Genomic DNA, 25705 nt, shown 5'->3' on the forward strand with positions numbered 1-25705 from the left:
TTTAGCAAAGTAATCACCATGAGAATAGCCAGGTGTTAAAGTCCAAATTCTTTATCTCCTTCACAGTCTAGTTGCCAGGCCAGCTTTTTTGAGGTCCTGTGGAATGTGTCTTGGTTTCTGTGGGGGAGGGAGGAGGACCACCACTATGGTCTCTGTCTTGAAGTCTGTCTCAGTCCGAAGGCTTGTGCTCTAGCCTCCAGTCTTCTGCCTTCTCTAAGTCTGAATCTGGCTCAGACAGGCTTTGGTCTCAGTGGAGAAATGAAGGAGGACAGGTCTGCCACCATCGTGGTGTGAGATGAAATGAATGAATCTGGCTGAGTTTGTCCCAGCTTATATACTCTATTATAATTATATCATCATAGGTGTGAATCTTGTAGAATAGGTATCAAAGTCAAAGAACTATATTAAGTACTAAGTACATGTACTGAACTAGAGAACTATTAATCACCATGCTAAACTAAATAACCATTGTATTATCAATTCCATTGACTTAACACCTCTGTGAGAATCCTTGTTTCAAGTACAGAGTTCTGGCCCATAACATAAACTTAAGTGGAAAAAAAATCAAAACACTATCAAATACTTCTAAAATAGCAATTAAATTTTAAGTTATTATTTTGAGTGTCTAGAGTATGAAGGATTGCATAGCAAATCACCTAATTTAACCAGGTTTAAAATGCTTTTCATCTTTCATCAAAAGATTGTAACATTTCATTATATAATTGGGAAAGATTGTGATTTGCCCAGATCATCACTGATGCAAAATATAGACTGTATGACATTATACCAGTTTTCCAACTCTGCTTTTTTTACTCTATGGAAAGTAACTAATATACATGATCATAAATTAATAACAATAATATGACATACAATTCTGATTAAAATTGCAATCTTTTCCCCTTTCAACTTCATATCTACTCAATGCAAAAATCAACTTAGTCTATAACTTACACATTTTTTTCTATGAGGCTTGATCTTTTATAGTTACAAACTTTTATCATGTTTTTAAAGTTGATTAAATGACCTTTATATGCTTAGTTGAGAATGTACTTTTATTTTCTTTTTAATCTGAAAGTAATTTTATCTAAATAAAGTAGTAAAATTTTCTGAGAAAGTTTAACCAAGTTACAGACAAGATACCTGTTGAAGGCACGTTAATATTCTGTGACATTTAATGTTTAAACATTTAATGTCATTAAATACTTAATGGCATTAAATGTTTCATGTTTAATCCTCCCTAAAAGTGTATTGCTAATAAGCTTTTAAAATATAAGTAATACATATTCAGATATATTTCCTAAAAACAAATCCCAAATCCCTTTAAAATTATGGCAAAAGCCCAGAAGTAGATCACATACTGAAATAAAATATAATCTTGCTATCTATGGAGTAACATGGTGGGTTTGTTGTTTGCCTCCCTTCTGTAGATTCAATATATGGTCATGATGAAAGGAAGAACGAACTGTTCTATTCATCAGTGGCTGAAGTGGACGAAAGTTGTCAACCATCCTCTTTTCTTTCTCTCCAGCAGAAGTAAAAAGCAGCATCCGAAATTCCTCAAGCTGAGAATTAGAAAATATAAATATTTTCAGGAGAAAAAAATTATTTTTTAGAGAATACAACAGTTGGCAATTCAGAAATAGATACAGAGCAAAACACAAATGTAGGAAAAAACGACATATTTTAGCCAACTAATATAGGATATACAGAAAGAAAAAATGTTAATCATTAATGGTTCATAGTAACCTGTCATTATCACCAAATAAACCCATGTACTTATACTCATTTCTTTTCCTTTTTTGTGTGGCTATACATTTTGCAGTGAAATAATATCATACAAAAATTCATATGCAATCAGACAGGCCAGTAGATTGGGTGCTTTGCACTCTGAAAAGACATTGTGTTAAGCAATCCTACATAGGAATACATGGCTTTGAAGGCATTGGAAAGAAAAAAAAATGCTTTTGAAAGATTGTGTGCTTCAACAAAAACAGGTTCATCCCAGTTGCTGGTAGAACAATTTGTATAAAGCAATAAGTATCTCTGCTAAAAGCTTTCATTCAAATCAGCCATTTGTCTTAAGGGGCATAACAGCAAACAGACAAACTCTGAAATTGATAGCTTTATCTAAAAAACAAACACTGCTCATATAATTTTTAGTTATTCATCTCTTTAGACAGGGAATTTACAATTACCATCTGGAATGTTGGTTTCATATATGAACCTTAAAAAATTTGTGAGGTCAGATTTAGTGTCCATCTAACTCAGGACTTTCTCTCTAAAAGATACCAAGATTTTTGTGGCATAGTATTATAGACATCAGTCTCAAAAACTGAGAAATGTATCCAAACATTTCAACCTCTTTTTTTTCCATGTAAAACATATTTTCATATTATCTACATTAGAAAAAAGCCAAAACAAATTAAGCAAGAAAATAATACTTCACTTTACACTCAGAATTCATCAGTTCTCTCTCTAGAGTGCATTTTTTCATAAATCCTTTGCAATTAAGAATGTTTGTGGCAGCCCTCTTTGTAGTAGCCAGAAACTGGAAACTGCATGTTTGCCCATCAATTGGAGAATGGCTGAATAAATTATGGTATATGAATGTTATAGAATATTATTGTTCTGTAAGAAATGACCAGCAGGAAGCATTTCAGAAAGGCCTGGAGAGACTTACATGACTGATGCTGAGGGAAATGAGCAGGACCAGGAGATCATCTTCAACAACAATACTATATGATGATCAATTCTGATGGACATGGCCCTCTTCAATAATGAGATGAACCAAATCAGTTCCAATAGAGCAGTAATGAATTGAACCAGCTACACCCAGTGAAAGAACTCTGGGAAATAAGTATGAACCACTACATAGAATTCCCAATCCCTCTATTTTTGTCCACCTGCATTTTTATTTCCTTCACAGGCTAATTGTACACTATTTCAAAGTCCGATTCTTTTTCTGCAGCAAAATAACTGTATGGACATGTAAACATATATTGTATTTAACATATACTTTAACATATTTAACATGTGTTGGTTTACCTGCCATTTGGGGAGGGGGTGGGGGGAAGGAGGGGAAAAATTGGAACAAAAGGTTTTGCAATTGTCAATGCTGAAAAATTACCCATGCATATAACTTGTAAATAAAAAAAAATCCTTTGCAATTATCTTGAATAACTGTGTTGATCAGAATAGCTAAGTCTTTTCATAAATGATTATCATTACTTTTACATCTATGTTACAGATCTCTTCTGTGAACTTCCTAAACTGTCTTCAGCTGGATAAATGTCTCTTTCTGACATTTTGTGGGCTCTGACACTCCAAAATTTGATTAGAAGTGTTATTTTTTAATGTTTGGAGGGGAGTATTGGGAAAGTTCAGATGGGTTTCAAGTTATATTCCCCCCATCTTGGCTATGCCCCCCACCATTCATTTATTTAAACTTTATTTTATATCTCTATTTATATTTTCAATCTATTTCACTTCATGACAGGAAAGACTCTCACCTTGCTACCCAAAATGTCTCCCTAGAAGCCTGACTGCTGTATCACAAGTTCTGGCTCCATGTCATATTGCCAAGGGCACCAAGGAGCACTCCATAAGCCATCCCTGACCTCTACTTTCTAGATCTGCATCACATAATTTCTTTCTTCCTACAACTTGGAGATTCCCCAAAGAATTATCCCTAGTCCTTAAGATGTCCTTAAGATACAGACCTTTTCCTCTCCCCCAGATAGCTGACTCACTGGATAGAATCCTGGTAATAGAGTCAGATAAACAAGTTCAAATTCAGCCTTAAATATATATATATATTTATATGTATATGTATATATATATGTATATGTATGTATATATATACATACATATACATATATACATAGATATAGATATAGATATATATAAAAACACCCTGAGCAAGTCACTTGAGTTCTGCTTGTATCAGTTTCCTCAACTGTAAAATTGGGGAAATAATACCATTTACCTCACAAAGTTGTGAGAATCAAATGCTTAGAGCAATGCTTGGGACGCAATAGGCACTATATAGAAACTTATTTCCTTCCTTCTATCCTTGTAAATATCTACATTTTTAGCTCTCCTCAATTAAAAAATATACTAAAGGCCTCACACGATTTCTTGCTTTACTTCATCTGTGCAGCATTAGTATGAAGTGATTAGCTTCTTTCTAAAATGAAAGTTAATAATACTTAGAACAATATATGAGTACATTTAAAAAACCATTTCTAAAGAGTAATAATGTTAAAAATGATACTATATTTCACTCTATTTTATACTGGTGACTCTGAATTTTCTTTTAAAAATAAGGGTGAAAAAACTTACCTGATTATGATCAACCTCAATTGGTTGTTTCTTAATGATCCAAGTGACAGATTCTGAAAGTGGTGGAGTGGTCAAAGATCCTGAATAGGTCCAAAAATCTGGGCAGGCTGGCATAAGACAGGCAGGATCAAATGTTCCAAATTCAATAAGAGAATCCTGAACAAAACAATCATATATATTGAATCAACTGTTTAATACCAAAACATACAGAAAAATTTAGACTTTCATTAAAGTAGTGATTCTCAACTTTATGATCTAGAAACATTTCTAAATACTCCTTGAATATTCTGGCTGATCATTGAATTGATTTCATGGAAGGTATTTAGAGGAGGAGCTTCAACTTTTCAGTGAATACACAAGTACAAATTATAAATCAGATGATCTTGACTTTTTAAAATTTCAGGGATTCTTTCTGTCGTTAAAACTATAACTTCTCGGGGCAGCTAGATGGCGCAGTGGATAGAGCACCAGCCCTGGATTCAGGAGGACTTGAGTTCAAATTTGACTCAGACACTTTGACACTTCCTAGCTGTGTGACCCTGGGCAAGTCACTTAACCCTAATTGCCTCAGCAAAAACAAACAAAAAAAAATTAAAACTATAACTTCTCAATGGATCACTGCTCCCACAGTTGTTCTTGTTGTTCAATTGTTGAATCAAATTTATCCCAAGTTTCTTAATAAAGGCCTCATTTCTCAAATATATAAATATCTGGGTCAAATTTATAAAAAGTCATTCCCCAATTGATAAACTGTTAAAGAATATGAAAAGGAAGTTTTCAGAAGAAATCAAAGCTATCTTTAGTCACATGAAAAAATATTCTACATGTACTGAATAGAGAAATGCAATTTTAAGTAACTCTGAAGTACCACCCCACACCTATCAGATTGGTTAATATGAGAGAAATGGAAAAACTGGGACACTAATTTACTCTTGGGTGAATTGTGAACAGATCCAACCATCCCCCAGAGGGTAATTTGGAACTATACCCAAAGGCTTATAAAACTTCTGCAAATTCTTTGACTAGCAATACCACTATTAGGTTTGTATCTCAAAGAAATCAAAGGAAGTGGGAAAAGACCTAAATATACAAAAATATAGCAATTTTTTTTTGTGATGGCAAAGAATTGAAATTGAGGGGATGCTCATTAATTGGAGAATGGCTGAATATGTTGTTATATACCATTGTGATGGGATACTATTATGCCATAAAAATACTAAGTAGGATGGTCTCAGAAAAAACTGGGAAGATTTATAAGAACTCATGTAAAGTGAAGTGAGCTGAACCAGAGGACATCTTAACAGTAAAAGCAATATTGCTTGATGATCAGTTGTGAAGAATTTAGCTACTCTGACCAATACAATGATCCAAGACAATTCTGAAGGACTTAGGATGAAAAATGCAATCCTCCTCCAGAGAAAGAACTAATGGATACTGAATGGATATCAATATATACTTTTTAAATTTTATTTTTCTTGGGTTGTTTTTTTTTTTGGTCTGTGTTTTCTTTTGAAGAATGACTAATGTGAAATATATATGTTTATATATATATATATATATATATATATATATGTTTTTATGTGTGTATGTGTATGTATTGGAAGTACTATATGCACTGAAGAAGTTACAAAATTTAGATAAACTATGGTTTCCACTTTCATGGAGCTTATGGGCTGGAAGAAGAATAATATACAAAGATGAGTATAACAAAATATTAAAATAGCATTAAACAGCTATGCTATAATATAGTAAAACCACATCCCAAAAGTCTTAGTGCCGTTTTAAACTTTAATAATGTAAGAGATGTGTTTTCAGAACATGATTAATACACAAATATGTTTTTCTTGACTTCAAATCTATAACAAGTATATTTATTGCTTTCTCAGTTAGTGGAGGAGGGATGATGGGAAGGCAGAAAACTTGGGAATGAAAATCAAATAAAATTGAATCTTAAAAAGCAGAAGTATAAAAGCTTTAAATTTACAAAAAACTCAAAGGTTAATTATTTAGCCTTTTAAAATACTGATGTGTTTATTATTAAAATTCAACATTAAGAACCATTTCATGTTATATCTAATTTTCCTCGTTGATTTTCAAACTTTATAAAAATTTTCACTGGATTCTGCTCAGAGACTGAAAGAACTGCATATATATAATGTTGGGTTTAAGATCATCCAAAAGGTTTAGATGAATACATGACACTTTGACACCATCATACACACAAAAAGTCAATGTAGATAAACAAAAGAACCTCCTTTAACAGTCTACCAGTCTAAGAAAGTATCATCCCAAAACTGGTGAACATACATGAGAAGGTGCACTATCTTGTTAAAGTTTTATATTTACTATTCAAAATTCACAAAACTATAAAAGAAATTCAAGTGATTAAACTTTCAAATTTTGTTTTCTGTAAGTTTGTATAATTTATAGTTATGAAGTTATTAAAACTTAAAACTGCCCTAAGACTTTTGGGTCACCCTGTATTAATGAACTGTGATTCTATGTTGTTAATCACATTAATAGCTAACATTAATATAGTAACAACTATGTATCAGGCACTGGGTTAAACATTGTATTATTTCATTTGTTCCTCATAACAATCCTAGGAGATTATCTCTGATAAATAAAGTGAAGCAAACAAAGGTTATAAGTGACTTGCCCAAACTCACACAGCTGGTTTGTGTTTGAGGTTAAATTTAATTCTAATCCAGTGTGTACAAGTTAAAAAGAAAGTGCCTTATGATCATTCTCATTCTTACCAGTTTAATGTTAATTACATAGGAGCTTCTAGAATGAATTGTGTACTATTTTAAAAAGAGAGATGGAGTCATAGGACCCATTTGAAATTCCAATTCTGCTATCTACCTTCCTATGGATTGGATAAGTCACATAAGCATAGGGTCTGTTTTTTCCATTTCTGAAATGAGCGGGTCAGATTAAATGATCTCTAAGGTTCCTTTTAGTTTGTAATCTATGATCCTACTTTTTTCTAGTATGACTTATTTATTTTTATATCCATCAGTAGGATTTTGTTAAAAAAAACTGCCATTTTCTTTATTCATTTGGCTATTTTTAGAAAAAAAAATTTAGGCAAATGATAAAGGGATAAGTAATCCAAAAGAGGACCTTTGTCCCAACCATGGTTTCTAGGAATCAAAGGGAAAAAAATCCTGGAGAAAGAAAAAGGTGATTTCAGTTGTATCTCAAAATGAGAAACAATAAATATCCTTATTTATGCTTTTCTTTAACTGAACGTAAACAACTTTGAATGATTAAATTATTTTGACTATTATAAATATCCAAATTAACTTCAAAGCACATATGAAGAAAGATACTATCCATATCCAGAGAGAGAAATAATAAATAGAAGTATGTATAGAATAATTTTACGTACATATACATATTTATGTCTAATGCAGCCATATGGTAGGGATGAGAAAAAAAAAGGTTAAAAACCCAGAAAATCTTGTAGCAAGAATATTTATATAATTGTAAAAATTTAATAAAATACTATAATTCTGATGAGAATGCAGTGAGCCTTTATGTTTCATCTACTCAATCTTCATAGTATCAAGAATGGATGTGTTTAAAAACTTGCCTTTGAACTATTCATAACAAAGTATTAACAAATATGATTTTAATTGATTTCATTGATATCATTGGCATCATATGATATGATATCGAATGCTGACAAGCTTTCAGCCAAGAGACTAGATGACTGCAGTCCATAAAGAGTAAGATTTAGAGATAAAAAATAAAGGCTGCCATCAAAATAGAAGCCCAGTGGAAAACAAGCCAAAGAGAAAGGAATTCCCCAGAAGAGAAAGAAAAGGCATTTAAGTGCCTACTATGTGCCATCTATCTGTGCTAAACTCCAGAGATATAAAGGAAAAGACATTCTCTGCTCTCAAGGAACTCACAGTCTAATGGATGAGGTAACATGCAAATCCAAGATATAGACAATATAACAAGATATAGATAATAAACTGGAAATGGTCTTAGAGGGAAAGCACCAAGATGAAAGACTGAGAAAGGTTTTTTTGTGGAAATTTTAGTTGAGGCTTGAAGAAAGTCAGGGAAGACAGGTGGGAATAAGAAGGAAGAATGGGGGAACAGCCAGTGAAAATGCTTGAAATTGGAAGATTTTTTTGTTTGAAGGACTGCAAGCAAGGAAGGAACCCAATAATACTGGGTTACAAAATACATGGACAAAAGTAAAATGTAAGGACACTGGAAAGGCAGGAAGAAGCCAGGCTTTAAAAGACAAACAAGATTTTATATTTGATCCTGGAGGTAATCTTATTTGTCCTTCCTTCTTTAAGAGGACCATGACAACAGGGAGATGATACCCTCTTAAATCTTAAATCTTAATCTCTACATATGTATGTATTTACACACACACACACACACACACACACACACATATATATATATATATATATATATATATATATATATATATATATATATATATAGGAGAGGAAGACCCTTAAGGTTTTTGGAAGGAGGAGAAAGGAGAAGAAAGGGGAGAAATAGAGGAAACTAAAGAAAGGACAGGACAAGAAAGGAAAGGTAAAAACAGGAAAAGGAAAGGAAAAAGAAAAGGAAAAGGAAGAGAAGGAAAAGGGAGGGAAAGGGAGAAGAAAGGCGTTCCAGTTGGAACAGCTCCCACTTCTATTTACAAAGATTCTTGTTTGTCCTTCATTCTTGAAAGTCAATGGAGGTGACTGTGGGAGGATGTAGTGGGAAACATGGTCAGACTTGAATCATAACAAGATCAGTTTGACAAACTGCAGACTTTAACCAGAACTTACTTGTTATGGGCCAGAACTTGAAACAAAGAATTCTTACAAAGTGCTAAGTCAGTGGAATTGATAGAGACAATGATTGTTTAGCATAGTGCTTAAGTTCTCTAGTTCAGTACATGTACTTAGTACTTAATATAGTTCCACAAGATTCACACCTGTGATAAGAGAGCATATAAACTCAGACAAACTCAGCCAGATTCAGAATTGGAAGACAGAGACCTTGGTAGCGGTCCTCCTGCCTCCCCCACAGAAACCAAGACACATTCAGGAAGACCTCAAGAAGCTGGCAGAGGCAGAATTACACAAAGGATTGGTTGCAGAAGCTCAAGCTCTCGGAACCAAGGAGAGAGATATACCTCTAAGAAAGCTAACTGAGGCCCTAGGAAAGGAGACACGACTTTGAAAGAGATAATAAAGGATTTGGACTTTAACTCCTGGCTACTCATGATTACTGAACTGAAATGAATGCTGCCTCCAGAGATCCCAAGAAAACCTCAACAGAGAACATTATATTTTAAAGAAAACATTACATTTACTGGTAGCAGCTGAGGAGAATAATTAGCAATCAGCATTTAGGATTAGGCAGCATCTTAAGTCTTCAGACAGAAACAAACTAGAAGTATCCTTGAAATTCTCATTCTCTGAGGCTGGATTTGGGGGGGCATAAAATCCTTTTGGGGTTTTCTCCACTTTGCTCATTGTTTGAAAAAATGAGATTTATATACTCTTTCGGGTTCCAAAGTACTTTTCATACAAATATTGGACTTTTTGTTATCCATCTTCTTACAGAAATAAAATGACTTAATTGTGAATACAGAGCTAGTAAGTAATTATGAAGATGTGATTTAAATTTGGGATTTCCTGACTCCAAATGCAACATCCTAGCCACTCTCCTATATTGCTTTTCATGTACAATAATCTTAGTGCTTAGAACAGGTTTGAGCTGTCAAGCATAGACATTTCCCCAGGATTTGAGATGATTCTGAGCCTATAAACAGATGCTTGGGACCATTTCTGCCATAGGAAATAGATACTACAATAGTTAGAATATTGGCCTTGGAGTCTGGAAGTTTTGAATTCATTTCCTGCCTTAGATACGTACTCGGTATGTTTTTGTTTTTCAAGAAGAAAATAGAAACAGATGGGGTAATTGGTCCGCTGGGTTCCTTTGTTATAATCCAGATTTGCAACAACCCAAAACAGAACCACCCATCTGGAACAAGGAAATTTTAAAACTTTGCTATCATTTTTTTAATGTTATAGGGTAGAAGAATATAAAGATCTATACAAATTTAAAGCAGGGGAAAATGAATAAGTTAACTTATTAACTCCTCAAAATCTATTAGCTATGAAAAAATTATTTCAATATCAATTTCAATTTCAGTCAGTGATATCTGACTTGTCATAAAAATGATTATTCACTGGTTATGATATTTGATAAGGACATACTAATATAAAATTAATGTAAAAATTTAAAACAAATTTATTCAAATATTTAAATATCTATTTTTGCTTATTTTATCATTCAATATTCACTGAAGAATCCTGTCATGACTCAATACCATGGATTAGTTATAATAGGGACCAATTCATATCCCCATTTTTTTGTACTTAAATGGATATTATGAAGAAAAGGTACACATACATATCCTCAGACATAAACTCAGAATCTATGGGTTTAAAATATATAATAAGAAAAAAGACAATACAAGTATCTAAGCTGGAGGGAGAAAAGATGATTTGTGTGTGTGTGTATGTGTGTGTGTGTGTAAGCATGCATGTATATATGTTTCTATGTATATGTGTGTGTGTGTGTGTTTAAGAATTTGTTTTAAAAGGAAAAAAAGATCCACACATTAGGAAGCCAAGTGAGTAAGTAACCTCACTCAGACTGAGATCAAGGAAAAATAAAGACTTTTAACAAAGCCAGCCAAATAATTCTAGTTCGGAAGCAAATTCTCGATTAAAGCACACAAAGGAGAGAGAGAGCAAAACTGAGGTAAATTAGAACAAAAGGTGAAAGGAAGAAAACAGCTAGACTGTCTGTCCCATGTATCTGCACTTAATTTAATTATAAAATCATATTCACATTTATATTCACTCCCTCTAATAAAGAAATTATGGTTATATTGTGAATTTTAAGGAGCAGAGAGTTGCTCAAGTATTAATAGGAGAATTATATTTATCTTCTCAAACAGACACAGTTTGGGGGGTTAAAAATGTATTTAAAATAAAGACAATACAATTATCTGAATTGGAGGGAGAAAAGATGGTAGGAAAGTATTTTGCTGTCATGACTATTTACTACAAAGCTAAAAAGGGAGAAAGGAGAGGGCTATTTTCCTGAGTCAAAATTAATTACCTTAGAGAATTACCAAAATGTCATCAAGTGATGGCAGTTCAGAACAAACGCCATTTGGTAATTGTTTAGGCCTTGATTAGCTCAGGTCGAATATAAATAGCAAACATTTCTGTTTGGGCCAGAAACCCTGGGAATCTTCCTCTTCCAGACTTTCTTTTATTAGGCAAAAGAGACTATTCTCTACCTTATTTCTTATCTAGCCTTAATTATTATTGGGTCTTGCCTCAGCCAAACTAAGACCTGTTAAAGACCTTAGCTTAAAAAGGCCACGGTCTCCCACTTGTGTCCAGAGCCATCTTCACTCTTCCTGATCTATATCTGCTACTAGACTCAGATGACTTTGGAGAGGAAAGTGACCTTGCACAGCCCCACCTCATTTAAATCCAATTCACTAGCAATTCATGGCATCACCTCCCTGAGATGGTCCTCTTTGAGATAGAAGGAAAAACAACAAGTTAGTTAACTGCTTTTTGCTATGCTTTCAAAACAATCATTATTATATCAAAAAAGCTGAAGGTAAATTATAATTCAAATGGGAATGGCCAAACAAATTGTGCTATATAAATGTAATAAAACATTACTCAGCTATAAGGAATGACAAATGTGAAGGATTCAGAGAAATATAACATGAATAAAGTGAAGAAAGCAGTCAAGAATTATATATTCTATGGTATTTAGGAGTGACTACGTGGCACAGTGGTGAGAGTCCTGGACCTGGATTCAGGAAGACTATTTTCCTGAGTTCAAATCTGGTCTCAGACACTAGATGTGTGACAAATCACTCAATCCTGTCTACTTCACTTTCCTCATCTGTAGAAATGAGCTGGTGAAGGAAATGGCAATCCACTCCATATTTTTGCCAAGAAAAACCCAAAAATGTTAGGCACAACTAAAACAACTGAACAACAAAGAAGAACATCCTGTGGAAAAAAAATTAAACATTTCTTTTCCTCAAGGATTATGACCACATAATACTACATTAGACAGTTTTGCTTTACTTTTTTTTTTTTTTATAGAAATTGACCACTATGTGTACTAGAGAAGGAAATGGCAAATTATTCCAATATCTTTGCCAAGAGTCCCAAAAAGTCAGACATGAGTGAACTGAACAACAACCACAACCAATGAGTGACTCATGTCCAGATATATTAAGAAAAATATTCTATTTAGAAACATGGACACATTACACATAGAAAAGACCTGCTAAAGCAAAGTTTTAGCTACTTCCTTAAATATTATGAAATTATACTTTGGTTTTCAGAGGTAATATTCATTAGAGAATCTGAAAACATTTATGTTTTTTAAATAAAAACTGCCTAACTATAACTATATATTGTGACCATCACAAAACACTAAATATTTAAGTAGTCTCAAAATTTTAAATATTACCTTATGCTTGATTGCTGGCAAGACATCTACTAATTTCTGTAGTTCTTTATGATGTACACCTAGCTAAAGAATGATAAATAAAAAAAAATTAAAACTATAGCAAAAAATAAACCTAAGCTATCCTTAAATAATGGTTTCGAAAAATAATTATATTCAATAGTTGAACAAGTAATTTCAGATGATTGACTGTACCTTCAAAAATACTCCTATCACAGCCAGTCCATTTTCTTCCATTGCAGCATCTTCAAAACTTTTATATTTAACTGCATTCCAATGTACTAAATGTAGCTGAAATACCATTGAAGTAAGGTTTAGTACATGAAAATTGGATGAAAATAAGCCAGAGAAATGAAATCTAAAGATCCTATTTGAATATATTTTCCCAGACCCTAACAAAAAGAATATTTAATCTTTCTAATGCTCAGGAGTGACAACGTCATCTCCTATTCAAAAACCTGTGGTGACTCCATGACTTGGTAGATGAAATAAAAATTATTCTGCATAGCCTTTTAATGCTATCTTTCTATTCTATCAATATATATTTGCAGGGCATTTTAAAGCAGTCCTCTACCAAGAAACATATTATAATTCCAATTTGTATAAGTTGTATAATTACATGGATGTGTGAGTGAACTTGGATATTTTAACCTTCTATTGGACCTTGGTCTCTTCATATATAAAATGAGGAGTTTACCATAAATTACATGATCTCAAGATCCTCTTCTTATGAGTTTCATGAGATTATGTGGCAATATGGAAACACAGTGTATATGTGTATGTATATATAGTTATATAAAGATATATGTTATACATAGCTATATAGAAAACCATAAATCTATAGACACATTGATGTATTATATATTGATGTATCATTATATATATTGATATATCTAGATTTATATAGAAAGATACATGCATATATACTTATGTAACATATTAATATGTAATTTATGTTTATATAAAGATTTATATAGTGAGATATGTGACATAGCTATATATTTATATATATATATTTATAGATTTATATATCTTTTGATCTGAATAATTTTCTATATGACATATCACCATATATAGTTATATATTGATTGACATCTATATATAATTATATAAATATAATTTATATTTATATAATCACACTTATAATTATATTTATATAGTTTATATAAATATATAATAAGATCTATATATAAAATTCTATTTCTTTATGTGGATACATATATATATAATTATATTTCTTTATATGTATACATATATACACACAGATAGGCACGTATACACCCATGCATATACACACTTACATATATATATGTATATATATAAATATATACATATATATATATATATATATTTGCGCAGCTGGTCTACTTCCCTGTTACCCTTTTCTGCAAGGTAAAAAAATTCTCTGAAGGGGAAAAGGGGAAAGGAAGGAGCTATACCTGTGAAAGAAATAGTAACTTCTCTTTGCATAGACCTTTAAAAAGGATCCCTTGTAAATAATGAGGACCTCTCTTTATTAAGATGACCTGTGTACTTGCTTCACGTCTACTTCTTTAGCTTCATTTTTCAAAAGGTTATATATCCTAGAAGGCAGGAAAAGTTCAGTTCTGGTACTATGTAGCATTAGGCAAGTAATTCAAATGTATCAATAAAATATTTTAAAATATAATCACTGCACATAGAAAAGGCCTACTATGGCAAAAATCTCAGCCATTTTCTTAATACAAAAAGTTATATTTTAATCTTCCAAGGCAACCTTTATTAGAGAACCTGAAAACATTTAGCTTTTTTTAAAATAGTAATTGCTTAATTACAACTACAGGCATCTAGGTAGCACAGTAAATAGAATACTATCTGGATTTGGGAAGACTCATCTTCCTGAATTCAAATTTGGCCTCAGAAAGTTGCCAGCTGTGTGACCCTGGACAAGTCATTTAAACCTGTTTGCCTCATTTTCCTCATCTGTAAAATAAGAAATGGAAAACCATTCTAGTAGCTTTGCTAAGAAAACCCCCAAATGGGATCATGAAAAACTCAGAAATAATTGAAAATGATTCAACAACAAAAAATGAACAACAAACACTTTATGACCAACACCAAAACATTTAATATTTCAAGTCTTCAATTTTTACATTTCTAAAATTCTACAACATCAGAATTGTGTTTTGTTTTAAAGTATATTGTAATAAAGTACATACCTCAGCTGGATAACATTTACTGTCAACAGTATGTTCTGAACCCCAGTCATTTATTGCTCCCCAGTGAAAATGGAACTGCTTTAACCGATAATTGTTTTCCAGAGGTCCTCCCCTAATCACTAAAATAACATATAGAAATAATTCAGAAGCTTTGTTAGTCATTCATTCCGGTAAATGCAGCTGAACCTTTAAATTCAGCAAATATTAAACACCTACTCTGCAAGATACTGTGTCCAGCTTTAGGAATTCAAAGACAAAAACAGATTCTATCTTTAAGGAACTTATGGAGCAATTCAACATAAATACTGGGAAATTTAATATAGGGTAAAGGAGTTAAAAAGGCAAAGAAAAGAACAAAAAGCTTGAGGAATATCTTCAACTTGATAACTGACTTGGCATTAGTTGCAATTTACAGTTTAGAAGATATGGTGTGCTTTATCCTCCTTGAACCCAGCTCCAACTAATAGTTCAACTAGCAGATTAGCCATCTCCACTGAATCGTTTCCTTCCTACCCCTCCTGTAGGTCCAAATATCTCTTCATCTCCTGCTTTCATATTTTCTCAGTCTGTTCAGGGGCACTATGAGTTCAAAATTTCCCATGATACTAAGATTTTATTTGCCCAATCAAATACTCCTTCCTTTTCCAACTAAAATCAGATTGGGGGGTAGTCAAGAGGCTTCAAATCCATTGGCGAGTTAGGAAATGCCTACTCCAAGCACTGTGGAATGGACAGATAAGAATAGCTTGTATCAGTAACCATGAACGGGACTAAGGTAAGCTGTGGAAGCACTTGCATTCTGGGCCATCGCAAGTTGCACTGATTTTTGTCTTATCACTGGACTCTGATGACTCTGGAAGACAGGATGAGGCTGATGACTGTGCAATTCTACTCCACTTAAATACAATTCATGTACAAGTCATGACGTTACTCATTCATGTCAATTCCAGAATTTTCATCTACCTAGAATTGGGGTGGGGGGGTGGGAGGAAGGGAGACAGTGAGAAGAATTAAGGAAAGCTTCATAACAAAAGTTATTAGATATTTGAGGAAGTGAATTCCTGGGAAGAGGGAAAAAGCACACAAGAGAGAAATGGAAATCACATATTTGATCCATCACAAGCAGGCAGTCCAGTTTGCCTGGAGCTAAAGTACACGAAAATGAATAATGTAGGATAAAGCTGGGAAAGTGAGCTAAAGCCAGATTATAAAGGGCTTTAAATTTTGAGTAAAAAAGTTTTATATTTTATTCTAGAGGAAACAGGGAACCACTGAAGACCTGAGTAGGAGAATGACACAGAGCTATGACTTACGTAGATTATTTTTACATCTGTGTGAAGGAAGAGGGTAGAATCAGGAAGACCAAATAAGAGGCCATTACAATAATCTAGATAAGTGATAACTAAGCCCTGAAGGTGAATGGCAGTGATGAATAAGTGATGGATGGGAGAAATGGTGTAGTAGGACTTAGAAAATGATCAGATCTGGAGTTGGGGAAAAGGAGACTGACTGAGGTTATAAACCTGTATGCCTGGAAGGTTGGTGATACCCTGCAAGATCAAGAAGTTTGCAAAAAGGGGGAGATTTGGGAGGAAGAGCTTGGTTTGGGTATGCTGAGTTATAATGTCCAGACTAGCTCTCTGGAGGGCCTTAGGATCAGTCAGAGTCAGGATCAGTCAAAGTCCTTGGTCTTTAGGAAGAGAAGTGAAGGAGGCAGGCAAGCTGTTATGTGGCTTGCCAAAGATGATTGCTGGATTCTGGAGTCTGGAACCTGAAGTCCTCTCTCCTCGGCATGCTGTGGCAGAGAGGCTCTGATCCTTTCCCTCAGCTCTCCAATCCTTGCCTCTGATTACCTCATCATTCAGCAAGCACCAATCATGAGGAGAGCCATCACATCACCATATGTTTATAGAACCATTATCATATCTTGAGTAGGTAATTAGTCTCAAGTCCTCTGCTGTCTTGGATTCAAATACACCTTTTCAGAGTTTCAGTCCTGTACACTGAGTTTCAAGTCATTCAGGTAGAACTACTCGAGGAAGTGGAGAAGATATGTTTGGGAGGCAAGACACATGTTATGATCTGGTACCCAAACCAAACCAGAATATTCTCTGAAGGAGAGTGGGGAGTAAAGAAAATAGAATATGCCTTGTGTATTTTTGGTGACCCTTCATTTCTGAAGAAGATCAATGACATGAATGAGTAACGTCATGACTTGTACATGAATTGTATTTAAGTGGAGTAGAATTGCACAGTCATCAGCCTCATCCTGTCTTCCAGAGTCATCAGAGTCCAGTGATAAGACAAAAATCAGTGCAACTTGCGATGGCCCAGAATGCAAGTGCTTCCACAGAGCTTACCTTAGTCCCGTTCATGGTTACTGATACAAGCTATTCTTATCTGTCCATTCCACAGTGCTTGGAGTAGGCATTTCCTAACTCGCCAATGGATTTGAAGCCTCTTGACTACCCCCCAATCTGATTTTAGTTGGAAAAGGAAGGAGTATTTGATTGGGCAAATAAAATCTTAGTATCATGGGAAATTTTGAACTCATAGTGCCCCTGAACAGACTGAGAAAATATGAAAGCAGGAGATGAAGAGATATTTGGACCTACAGGAGGGGTAGGAAGGAAACGATTCAGTGGAGATGGCTAATCTGCTAGTTGAACTATTAGTTGGAGCTGGGTTCAAGGAGGATAAAGCACACCATATCTTCTAAACTGTAAATTGCAACTAATGCCAAGTCAGTTATCAAGCCTGATATATGCCTAGTACTGTGCTAATTTCTGGGGATACAAAAAAAGGAAAAAAAAAAAAAACAACAAACCCAACAATATCTGCTCTAAAAGAGCACAGAGCCTAACTGAGGAGACAAATGATATATACAGCATAAATTAGAGATAAATTGGAGAGAAGGCACTAAGATAAAGGAGAGCAGGGAAAGGCTTTTCAAAGAAAGTGGGATTTTACTAGAGATCTGAAGGAAATCAGGGAAGTCAAGAAGTAGAAATAAAGAGAAAGAATGTTTTTGGCAGAGTTCTATGAAGAACAAGCAAGGATGCCAGCATGGCTGGATCACAGAATACATAGTAGGGAGTCAGGTATAATAGAAAAGAAGGTTATAAAGGGCTTTAAAATCCAAATAAGAGATTTTTATATTTAGTCTTGGAATTAATAAGGGAATCATGGGAGTTGATTGAATACGAGAGTAACAAACTTGTCCTATAGATATCTATTGTTTTATCTATAGATAGATCAATTTGACTGCTGAGTGAAGGATGGACTAGAATAGAGAAAAAACTTGAGACAGAGACTAATTAGAAAACTATTGCAAAATTCAGATATGAGGTACTGAAGCCCTGTACCAAATAGTAGCTGTGTCAGAACAGAGAAGGGGGTATTTATGCAATATATTACAAATGCAGAAATGACAGGATTTGGCAACTGATTGGATATGAGAGGTGAGAGAAAGAAATTGATGATGACACTTGATTTGCAATACAACCTAGTGACTCCGAGGATGGTATCTTTGATAGTAACAGGAATTTAAAAGAGGAGAAGGTTCAAGAGGAAAAAAGAGTTTAATTTTGGACATGTTGAGTTTAAGATTTCTATGAGACATCTAGTTTGAGATATCCAATAGGCAACTGGAGATGTGAGACTGAAGTTTAGGAAAGAGATGAGAGCCGGACAAATAGTTCTCAAAATCTTCTGTATAGAAATGATATTTGAATCCATGAGAATTGATGAGATCACCAAACTAAACAATGGGAGAAAAAGGGCCAGGATAGAGTTTTGCAGTTAATGAGTAAGACCTAGATGAAGATCCAGCAAATGAGTCTGAGAAGGAAGGAACAGGTAGAAGAAACAGAACATTTTTCAACAAGACTACAGAGAGATGAAGGAACATAATAAGGAGTAAGCAAAGGCCATTAGTTTTGGCAATTAACTTTGGAGAGAATAATTGTAGTTGAGGGATAAGGTCAGAAATTAGACTATAGAGAATTAAGAAAAGAGATGTAGTGGTATAAGCATCATTTATAGATAGTCTTTTTAAGTAGTTTACAAAAAAAGGAGAGGGGGAAATGAAATTATATCTACAAGAGATGGATGGAATAAGTGAAAGTTTGTTTTGTTTTATTTCATTTATTTATTTATTTTGGAATGAGATAAACACAGATATGCTTGCAAGTGGTAGAGAATTAAAGATAAGTGAGAGAATGGGGATGATAGAAGGAGTAATCAGCTGCAGAAGATGGGATGAAATGAAATCGTTTGTGTGTACAGAGACCTTGAAAAGAAAGACTACCTCTATATTCAAGGTAGTACTGAGGGAGGAGCTAGTAATGGAAGGCATTTGAGTGATTTGAGAGGAGAAGAGAAAGATCTTGGCAAAAGATCTAAGGGTTTTGTTTGTTTTTAGTGAAATATGGAGCAAGATTCTCAGTTAAGAGAGTGGAGAAGGAAAAAAAGATTTGGAAAAGGGATAGTGAATCGATTAGGTAGATATAAAAATGCAATTGCATTGCAATGATGAACAGAATGGTATCAGAAAAAATCTGGAAAGTCCTTCATGAATTCAAGCAAAGTAAAGGGTGTAGTGAATAAGGTAAATGCAATGTAACTGCAAAGTGGGATGATCGGCTGTGAATGACTTTGCTATTTTCAACAATACAATATTCATGATTACTCTGAAGGACTTTCAATGAAAAATGTCTGAATACAGATTGAAGCATACTCTTTTTTTTCCTTGAGGTTTTTTTGGGGGGGAGGAAGATCTGTATTTTCTTTTACAACATGACTTTTATGCTTTCTTAATAGGAGGTGGGTGTGGGAGGAAGGGAGAGAATCTGGAACTCAAAATTTAAAAAAAAAATGTTACAAAATGTTTTATATAGAACTGAGAAAAGTAAAAATATCAAATATTTTTTAAAAGATTGTCTTGCTACAATGTGGGATCTTACTGGAAGTTAGCTTATTAGTTATGAAGCAGGTATTGTAAAGAGCACAATGGAAGAAATGTATAGCTTTAGAGAAGGTTGTAAGGATGGGAAGGAGGATTGGGTTAAAGGCTTTAAGAATAAGGAAGTAGTCAGTGGAAGACAGAGAACAGAGTTTAAACGATGTCAACTAGGTATTCAGAATTTACTGGGATAGGAAGTATATGACAGAGTGGGGGTATCCTCAATAGTGAACAATTAATTTAGTAGGGCTATTATTGTTTATAGGGGTTCAGTCTCAAGGTAAGGGGCAAGAGTACTCACTCTTGGATGAGGCAATTGCTACAGAGTTGGAGGAAATGCCCCAGACATGGGGATAGAATGGCTTCCTAAAAGTCTTTTTATCTTTGAAGTTCACCCAATACCTAGCACAGTGAAGAAACTTTTTTTAAAAAGTCGTATTAAATTGAATTGCTGAATGGCGATAACTATAAAGATATAAGTGATATTGTCTATGGTAATATTAAGTCAGTTAACCCATGGCTGTACTGGGGAAAAATAGCAATGCATATGATAGTAGTCTTTGTCTAAAGGTTTAGATATTCACACTTTACCCCAATTGTCTTAGAAAAAAAAAATTCACATTATTTTGCAGTATCATTTCCTTATACCATGTAAAGATTCAACTCAACTAGAAAAATTAAATTTCCTCATTTAACCTACTACCTCAACTGTATGTTCTCTATAACAGTGACAATGAATAATATTATTTCTTATATTAATACAAATTATCATTGGCTTATTCTACCTTTTTCTTTGGTGAGAAAAGATCAAATTTATTTTAAAGTTGAACCTGAAATGGAAGAGAATCCAAACCTCCTTTCATCTATTTCTTACTAGACTTAACCAATTCTTGGAGTAATGCCAAATGGTGATAATATCACAAAGTTGAGAGCAAAATTTAGCCCAGCTGGACCATAGTAGATTATTCTGTGGATAAATGGAGGTTGTTCTTCTTTTGTATTTTCTTCCATGTTTTCTCTCTTACACATACACATACATACCCAGGAATTAAAAATTAATCATAGGATTGTAATTATAGCTGTTTAGTTGCTTTTTATTAGTGCCTGATTCTGTGACCACATATAGGAAGTTTTCTTGAAGAAGATACTGGAGAAGTTTGCCATTTCCTTCTCATTTTATAGATGAGGAAACAGAGGCAAACAGTGTTAAGCAATTTGCCTGGGGTTACACAGCTAGTAAGTGTCCGAGCCTAGATTTGAATTTGGGAATATGAGCCTTCCTGACTCTAAGCCCAGTACTTTATCCACTGTAAAGCTAGCTACCCCTAGGCTTGTAATATCTAGAGCTAAAAGAGGAACAAAGAGATCATTTAATCCAACCCCTTTCATTTTACAGTAAGGAAACTTTAGTCTAGGGAGTAAGCAGCAGAAACAGTATCTGAACTTAAGTTCTCTGACTACCTACAGTCAGTGATTTTTCCATTTTTACTAATGGGTCTTATGCAGCTGAGAAGTCAAATCAATATTTTAATGGAACTGTGATTTTAGTGATTTGTTTTTTTCTCTCCTGATACATATCATAACTTTTCTATACCTTCTCATTCTGTGTGGCCAGCATCTTTTTACAAATCTTCCTCCAAATGTAGACCCTCATGTTTTGTTTTGTTTTTTTGTTTTTTTAAATATCTCCCTTGAGTGTTTCATTTAACTTTTATTCTCAGTAGGTAACTGTCTCACCTCCTTTTCTAGCCATTTATTTCCATTTACACAATTTCTTGAGCTCCATCCCCAAGAAGATGAATGCTTACTAAATTTAGTTATTTATAGATATTTGTGTTTATGACCTCCTTAAGTAAAACAAAACAAAAACTCTTTTTTTCTAGATTGTATTCTTTTTTCCCCAAACATTTTTCTCTACTTGAGAATTTTATTTTCCAACTGTTGATTTTGTTCATGTACCTTTTTCTCTGAATATTTTTCTTTCTTTTAGAAAAATGTGGAGAAAAGGATGGACAAATAAAACAGGAAACACAGGATAGACACTGAAATATGAAAGAGAAAGAAAATTAGCTTTTTAAAGAGTTGAAGTAAGGAAATAATTAGTAAAGCATAAAGAATGAATTTCTTTTAAAGAAGAAAAAATAACTTCAGAACAGATAGGCTTTTAAGTATGATTTTGACAAATTCCTTTTACTAGCATTCTAATATGGAGGATGACTCAAGAACAAGAGACAATAACAAGCCCATACAAAGAAAGAAAGGCCATTGGGGATCTAGAGGCTTCCCTAGAGACCCAACCTACCAGTGGAATTTAGAGAGATATCCTAAAGAGTGTGCTAAAAACTGAAATCAAAATCTAATTTTAAAACACAAAAATATCTTGTTAGGTAAAATTGGAATTACTTTATAGTCCTCTCTTTTATCCCCCAACCTGTTCTCTCTAAGGATGGCAACAATTTCTTAAAAGCTATTTTTTTTCTCTTCAGTCTTCATCATCCTTTACTTTTTTGTAGATTGACATTGTTCATCACCCTTTCCTGTTAGATATTTTCTCCTCAATCTGTTTCTATTGCTCTCTCTTGGTTCTCTTCCTAAGAATATAATTGCTCATTCTTCCTTCTTTCTCTCTTTTCCAACCACCAGAGGGTGGGTTACCAATGTTCAGAACTCATATCTCTTCTCTTTACAGTTTTTCCCTTGATTGCTGCATCTATTTTTATGATTTCAGTTATTATCTCTCTGCAGATGATCCCTACTCCCTTGATACTCCCATACTCCCATACATCCATCTCTCTTGAATACCAGATTGGCATTTTCAAGTGACTATTGTCTTCTTAAATTCAACATTTCCAAAACAGATCTCATAATATTGTATATTTGACTATACTACTATCCTCCCTCCTTGAAATCTCAGGATTATCTTTTGACTCTTTCTTTTCTCTAGTCCTTACCCTCCATCAACAAATAAATAAGAGAGAGAGAGAGAGAGAGAGAGAGAGAGAGAGAGAGAGAGAGAAAGTTGCCAGATACTATCACTTAAACTATGGCAATATAGCTTGCATTCAGCCTCTCCTTTTCTTTCTCTTATTAACTCTTGTTTGACTATTATAATTGCCTCTTAATTGGTTGTCCTGACTGAGCTCTCTCTTCTCCAATCCAACCTTTACGCAACTATTAAAGTAATCTTCCAAACTGAAGCAAATAGTGTCACAAAGCTAGTAAGTATCTGAGGTCATATTTGAACTCAGGTCTTCCTGATTCTAGGCCAAGCACTCTATTCATTGTGTCACCTAGCTCCCTAGATTACTTACTGATGCCCAATATCCTTCCCTTAGGGATAGAAATGGGCCATATGAATGCTGCTTGAGCTTGAAAGTATCCTGAGTGAAGGAGATCCTAATGGTGGACTTCTCAGTCTGAAAGATGATAGAATCATAGAATTAGAGCTGGAAGAGACCTAGGCTGTTGTATTCAATGCCCTGGTTTTTGAGCTCAGGTCTAGAGAAGTTAGGTGTCTTACTCACATAATTGCTGATTAGTTTCTTACTTGGAAAACAAAACCAGTGAGTTATCTGGCAAAATGAAGCTTAACTTAATTTTGACCTTAAGTATTATGTCATCTTGCTTTTAATCAATCATAGGATTCTTAGAATTTGCTGGCAAAGCAAAAAGTTTAACAATGTTTATCTTCCCCAAACTCCTGAAACCCTGTATTCTGTTTGAACAGATGTTTCTTTCTATAATTAATTGCCTATGTATGTATGTATGTATGTATGTATATAATGGAAATTCTGCTCTAATTGTCTGGACCAATATCCTGCTTTAACTGTCTGTACCATATATTACCAATATTACTTGTTAAACTATGTATTTATTTTTCTGTACTCCCAATTCCTTCTTATAGCATAGCCAGTCAGAATAGAATAAGCATCTTCTTTGATTTGTTATTATGGCTGTTTTTCTTTTCTCTATAAAAATAATTCTTTAGAAAAATCTGGTTGAGTTTTGTTCTTTCTGTGTGCATTTCTTATATTTCAGATTAAAGAAATTGTAGGGTAGTGAAAAAAAAAAGTAATCTTCCAGGTCTAATGATATCACTTACATGGCTCATATATGGCTCCTCATTGTCTTCAAGATAAAAATGTAAACTTTATTCTGGCTTCAAGGCTTCCCATGATCTTGCTGAAATTCACCTTTTGGTTCTAACTTTAAAATAATCTGCCTTTCCCCTTTATATATTCTGCAGTATATTCCAGTCAAACCAGACTACTAGGTATTACCCCATACCACTCTGTTGTCTTTTGTCTCCATTTGTTCCATTAATCTCTCACTTTTAAAATAGACTCCTCCCTCCATATCACTGCCCATTAAAACAAACAAACAAAACCTTATCCTCCTAATAAGAAAATGCACCTTTCTCTCTTCTTTTCAGAGGTGATAGATAGCAGGTATGGAATACAGTATATGTTAGAATTGCCTGATGCACTAGATAAGTTTTGAAGAACTGTTAGTTTTTTCTCTTCTTCTTCTTCTTCTTCTTTTTTTTTTTTTTTAATTCTGTGTTATAAGAGATGGCTCTCTGGGCAAGAGAAAGGAAAAGGATACATTTGGAAATAAAAAACAAAGATTTATAAGTAATGTTATGAAAAAAAAAAAAAGAAAGAACTTCTCTTCTTTAAAAATCTAATTAAGGTGTGATCTCCATGAAAAATCTTCTCTGATCAGTCCTGGAGAAGTGATTCTTACTCTAAATCTTAAAAACTATTGATTAATCTAATGTATTAATCTAATAAACACAACAGGCAAGATTACTTAATTTATTTTGAATTGATTCTAATAAATGAGGTTGAAAAGGAGTTATCCTACTCAGGTCTAATATACATAAGGTTAAAAATGAGAAGTGTTAAAGATATAATCACATTTATAGAATCAGGGAAGGGCATGAGAAAGAAAAGGCAAATTAATGTGTTGGTTTTAAATTAGGCAAGAATTGTGATTAGGTTTCAGAGTGGACATAAGAATAAACTGATAATTTGGGAGAGAAGGATTTGGTTCATTTATCTAAAGACAGTCTGGGAATCAGAATAGGCATTATAGTAATGCAGATAATGATTCTAGTCAACATTGAAGAATTGAGATAATCAGTGAGGGCAGATTTTTAAACTTTGGACAATTAGATAAAATAATAAAAAAAAAAGTGGCAAGCAATATTTTGAGAGATATGCAGATATAAGTGATTTAGGAAAGCTGCTCATACTTTATTAAGCAGATAAATATATAGAATAAAGGTGAAACAAAGGAAATCTTATGTATTTTAGGTCTAGATTCTGAAGGATGGATTGAGATTCACATTCAGAGTTCCAGGGTCATATTAAGAACATATAGACACACAAAGTTTAGAGTTTATAAGTCAACACAAATACAAATATAATAGTCTTCATTGTTGCCTCATTCACTTTTTTTGGTAAGGCAACTGAGATTAAGTGATTACCTAGAATCACATAGCTAGTAAGTATCAAGTGTCTAAGACCAGATTTGAAATCAGGTCCTCTGATTCCAGTGCCTGTGCTTTATCCATTGTACCACCTAGCTGGCCTTGCCTCATTCACTTTTAAGAATTTTTAAAACCATCAAATCATTTTTTCTT

The 25705-nt window shown here is 33.6% G+C and overlaps 1 protein-coding gene across 4 annotated transcripts in view; it reads right to left on the minus strand.

Moving 5' to 3' along the window:
- Positions 1 to 534: 534 nt before the first annotated feature.
- CA5B (carbonic anhydrase 5B) overlaps positions 535 to 25705 on the minus strand; it is a 55815-nt gene continuing 30644 nt past the window's right edge. For 2 of the 4 annotated variants that reach the window (XM_031958961.1, XM_031958964.1), the window contains exons 4-8: positions 15096 to 15214; positions 13093 to 13188; positions 12901 to 12963; positions 4342 to 4497; positions 535 to 1562 (exon numbers count right to left, since the gene is read on the minus strand). In XM_031958961.1, the coding sequence (XP_031814821.1) occupies positions 1383 to 1562; positions 4342 to 4497; positions 12901 to 12963; positions 13093 to 13188; positions 15096 to 15214 (614 nt within the window). In that variant the 3' untranslated portion in view covers positions 535 to 1382. The remainder of the gene's footprint in view (positions 1563 to 4341; positions 4498 to 12900; positions 12964 to 13092; positions 13189 to 15095; positions 15215 to 25705) is intronic. The other 2 variants (XM_031958962.1, XM_031958963.1) reach the window with 2 other exon arrangements.

Source organism: Sarcophilus harrisii, chromosome 3, assembly GCF_902635505.1.
Source record: "Sarcophilus harrisii chromosome 3, mSarHar1.11, whole genome shotgun sequence".
NCBI classification, from domain to species: domain Eukaryota; kingdom Metazoa; phylum Chordata; class Mammalia; order Dasyuromorphia; family Dasyuridae; genus Sarcophilus; species Sarcophilus harrisii.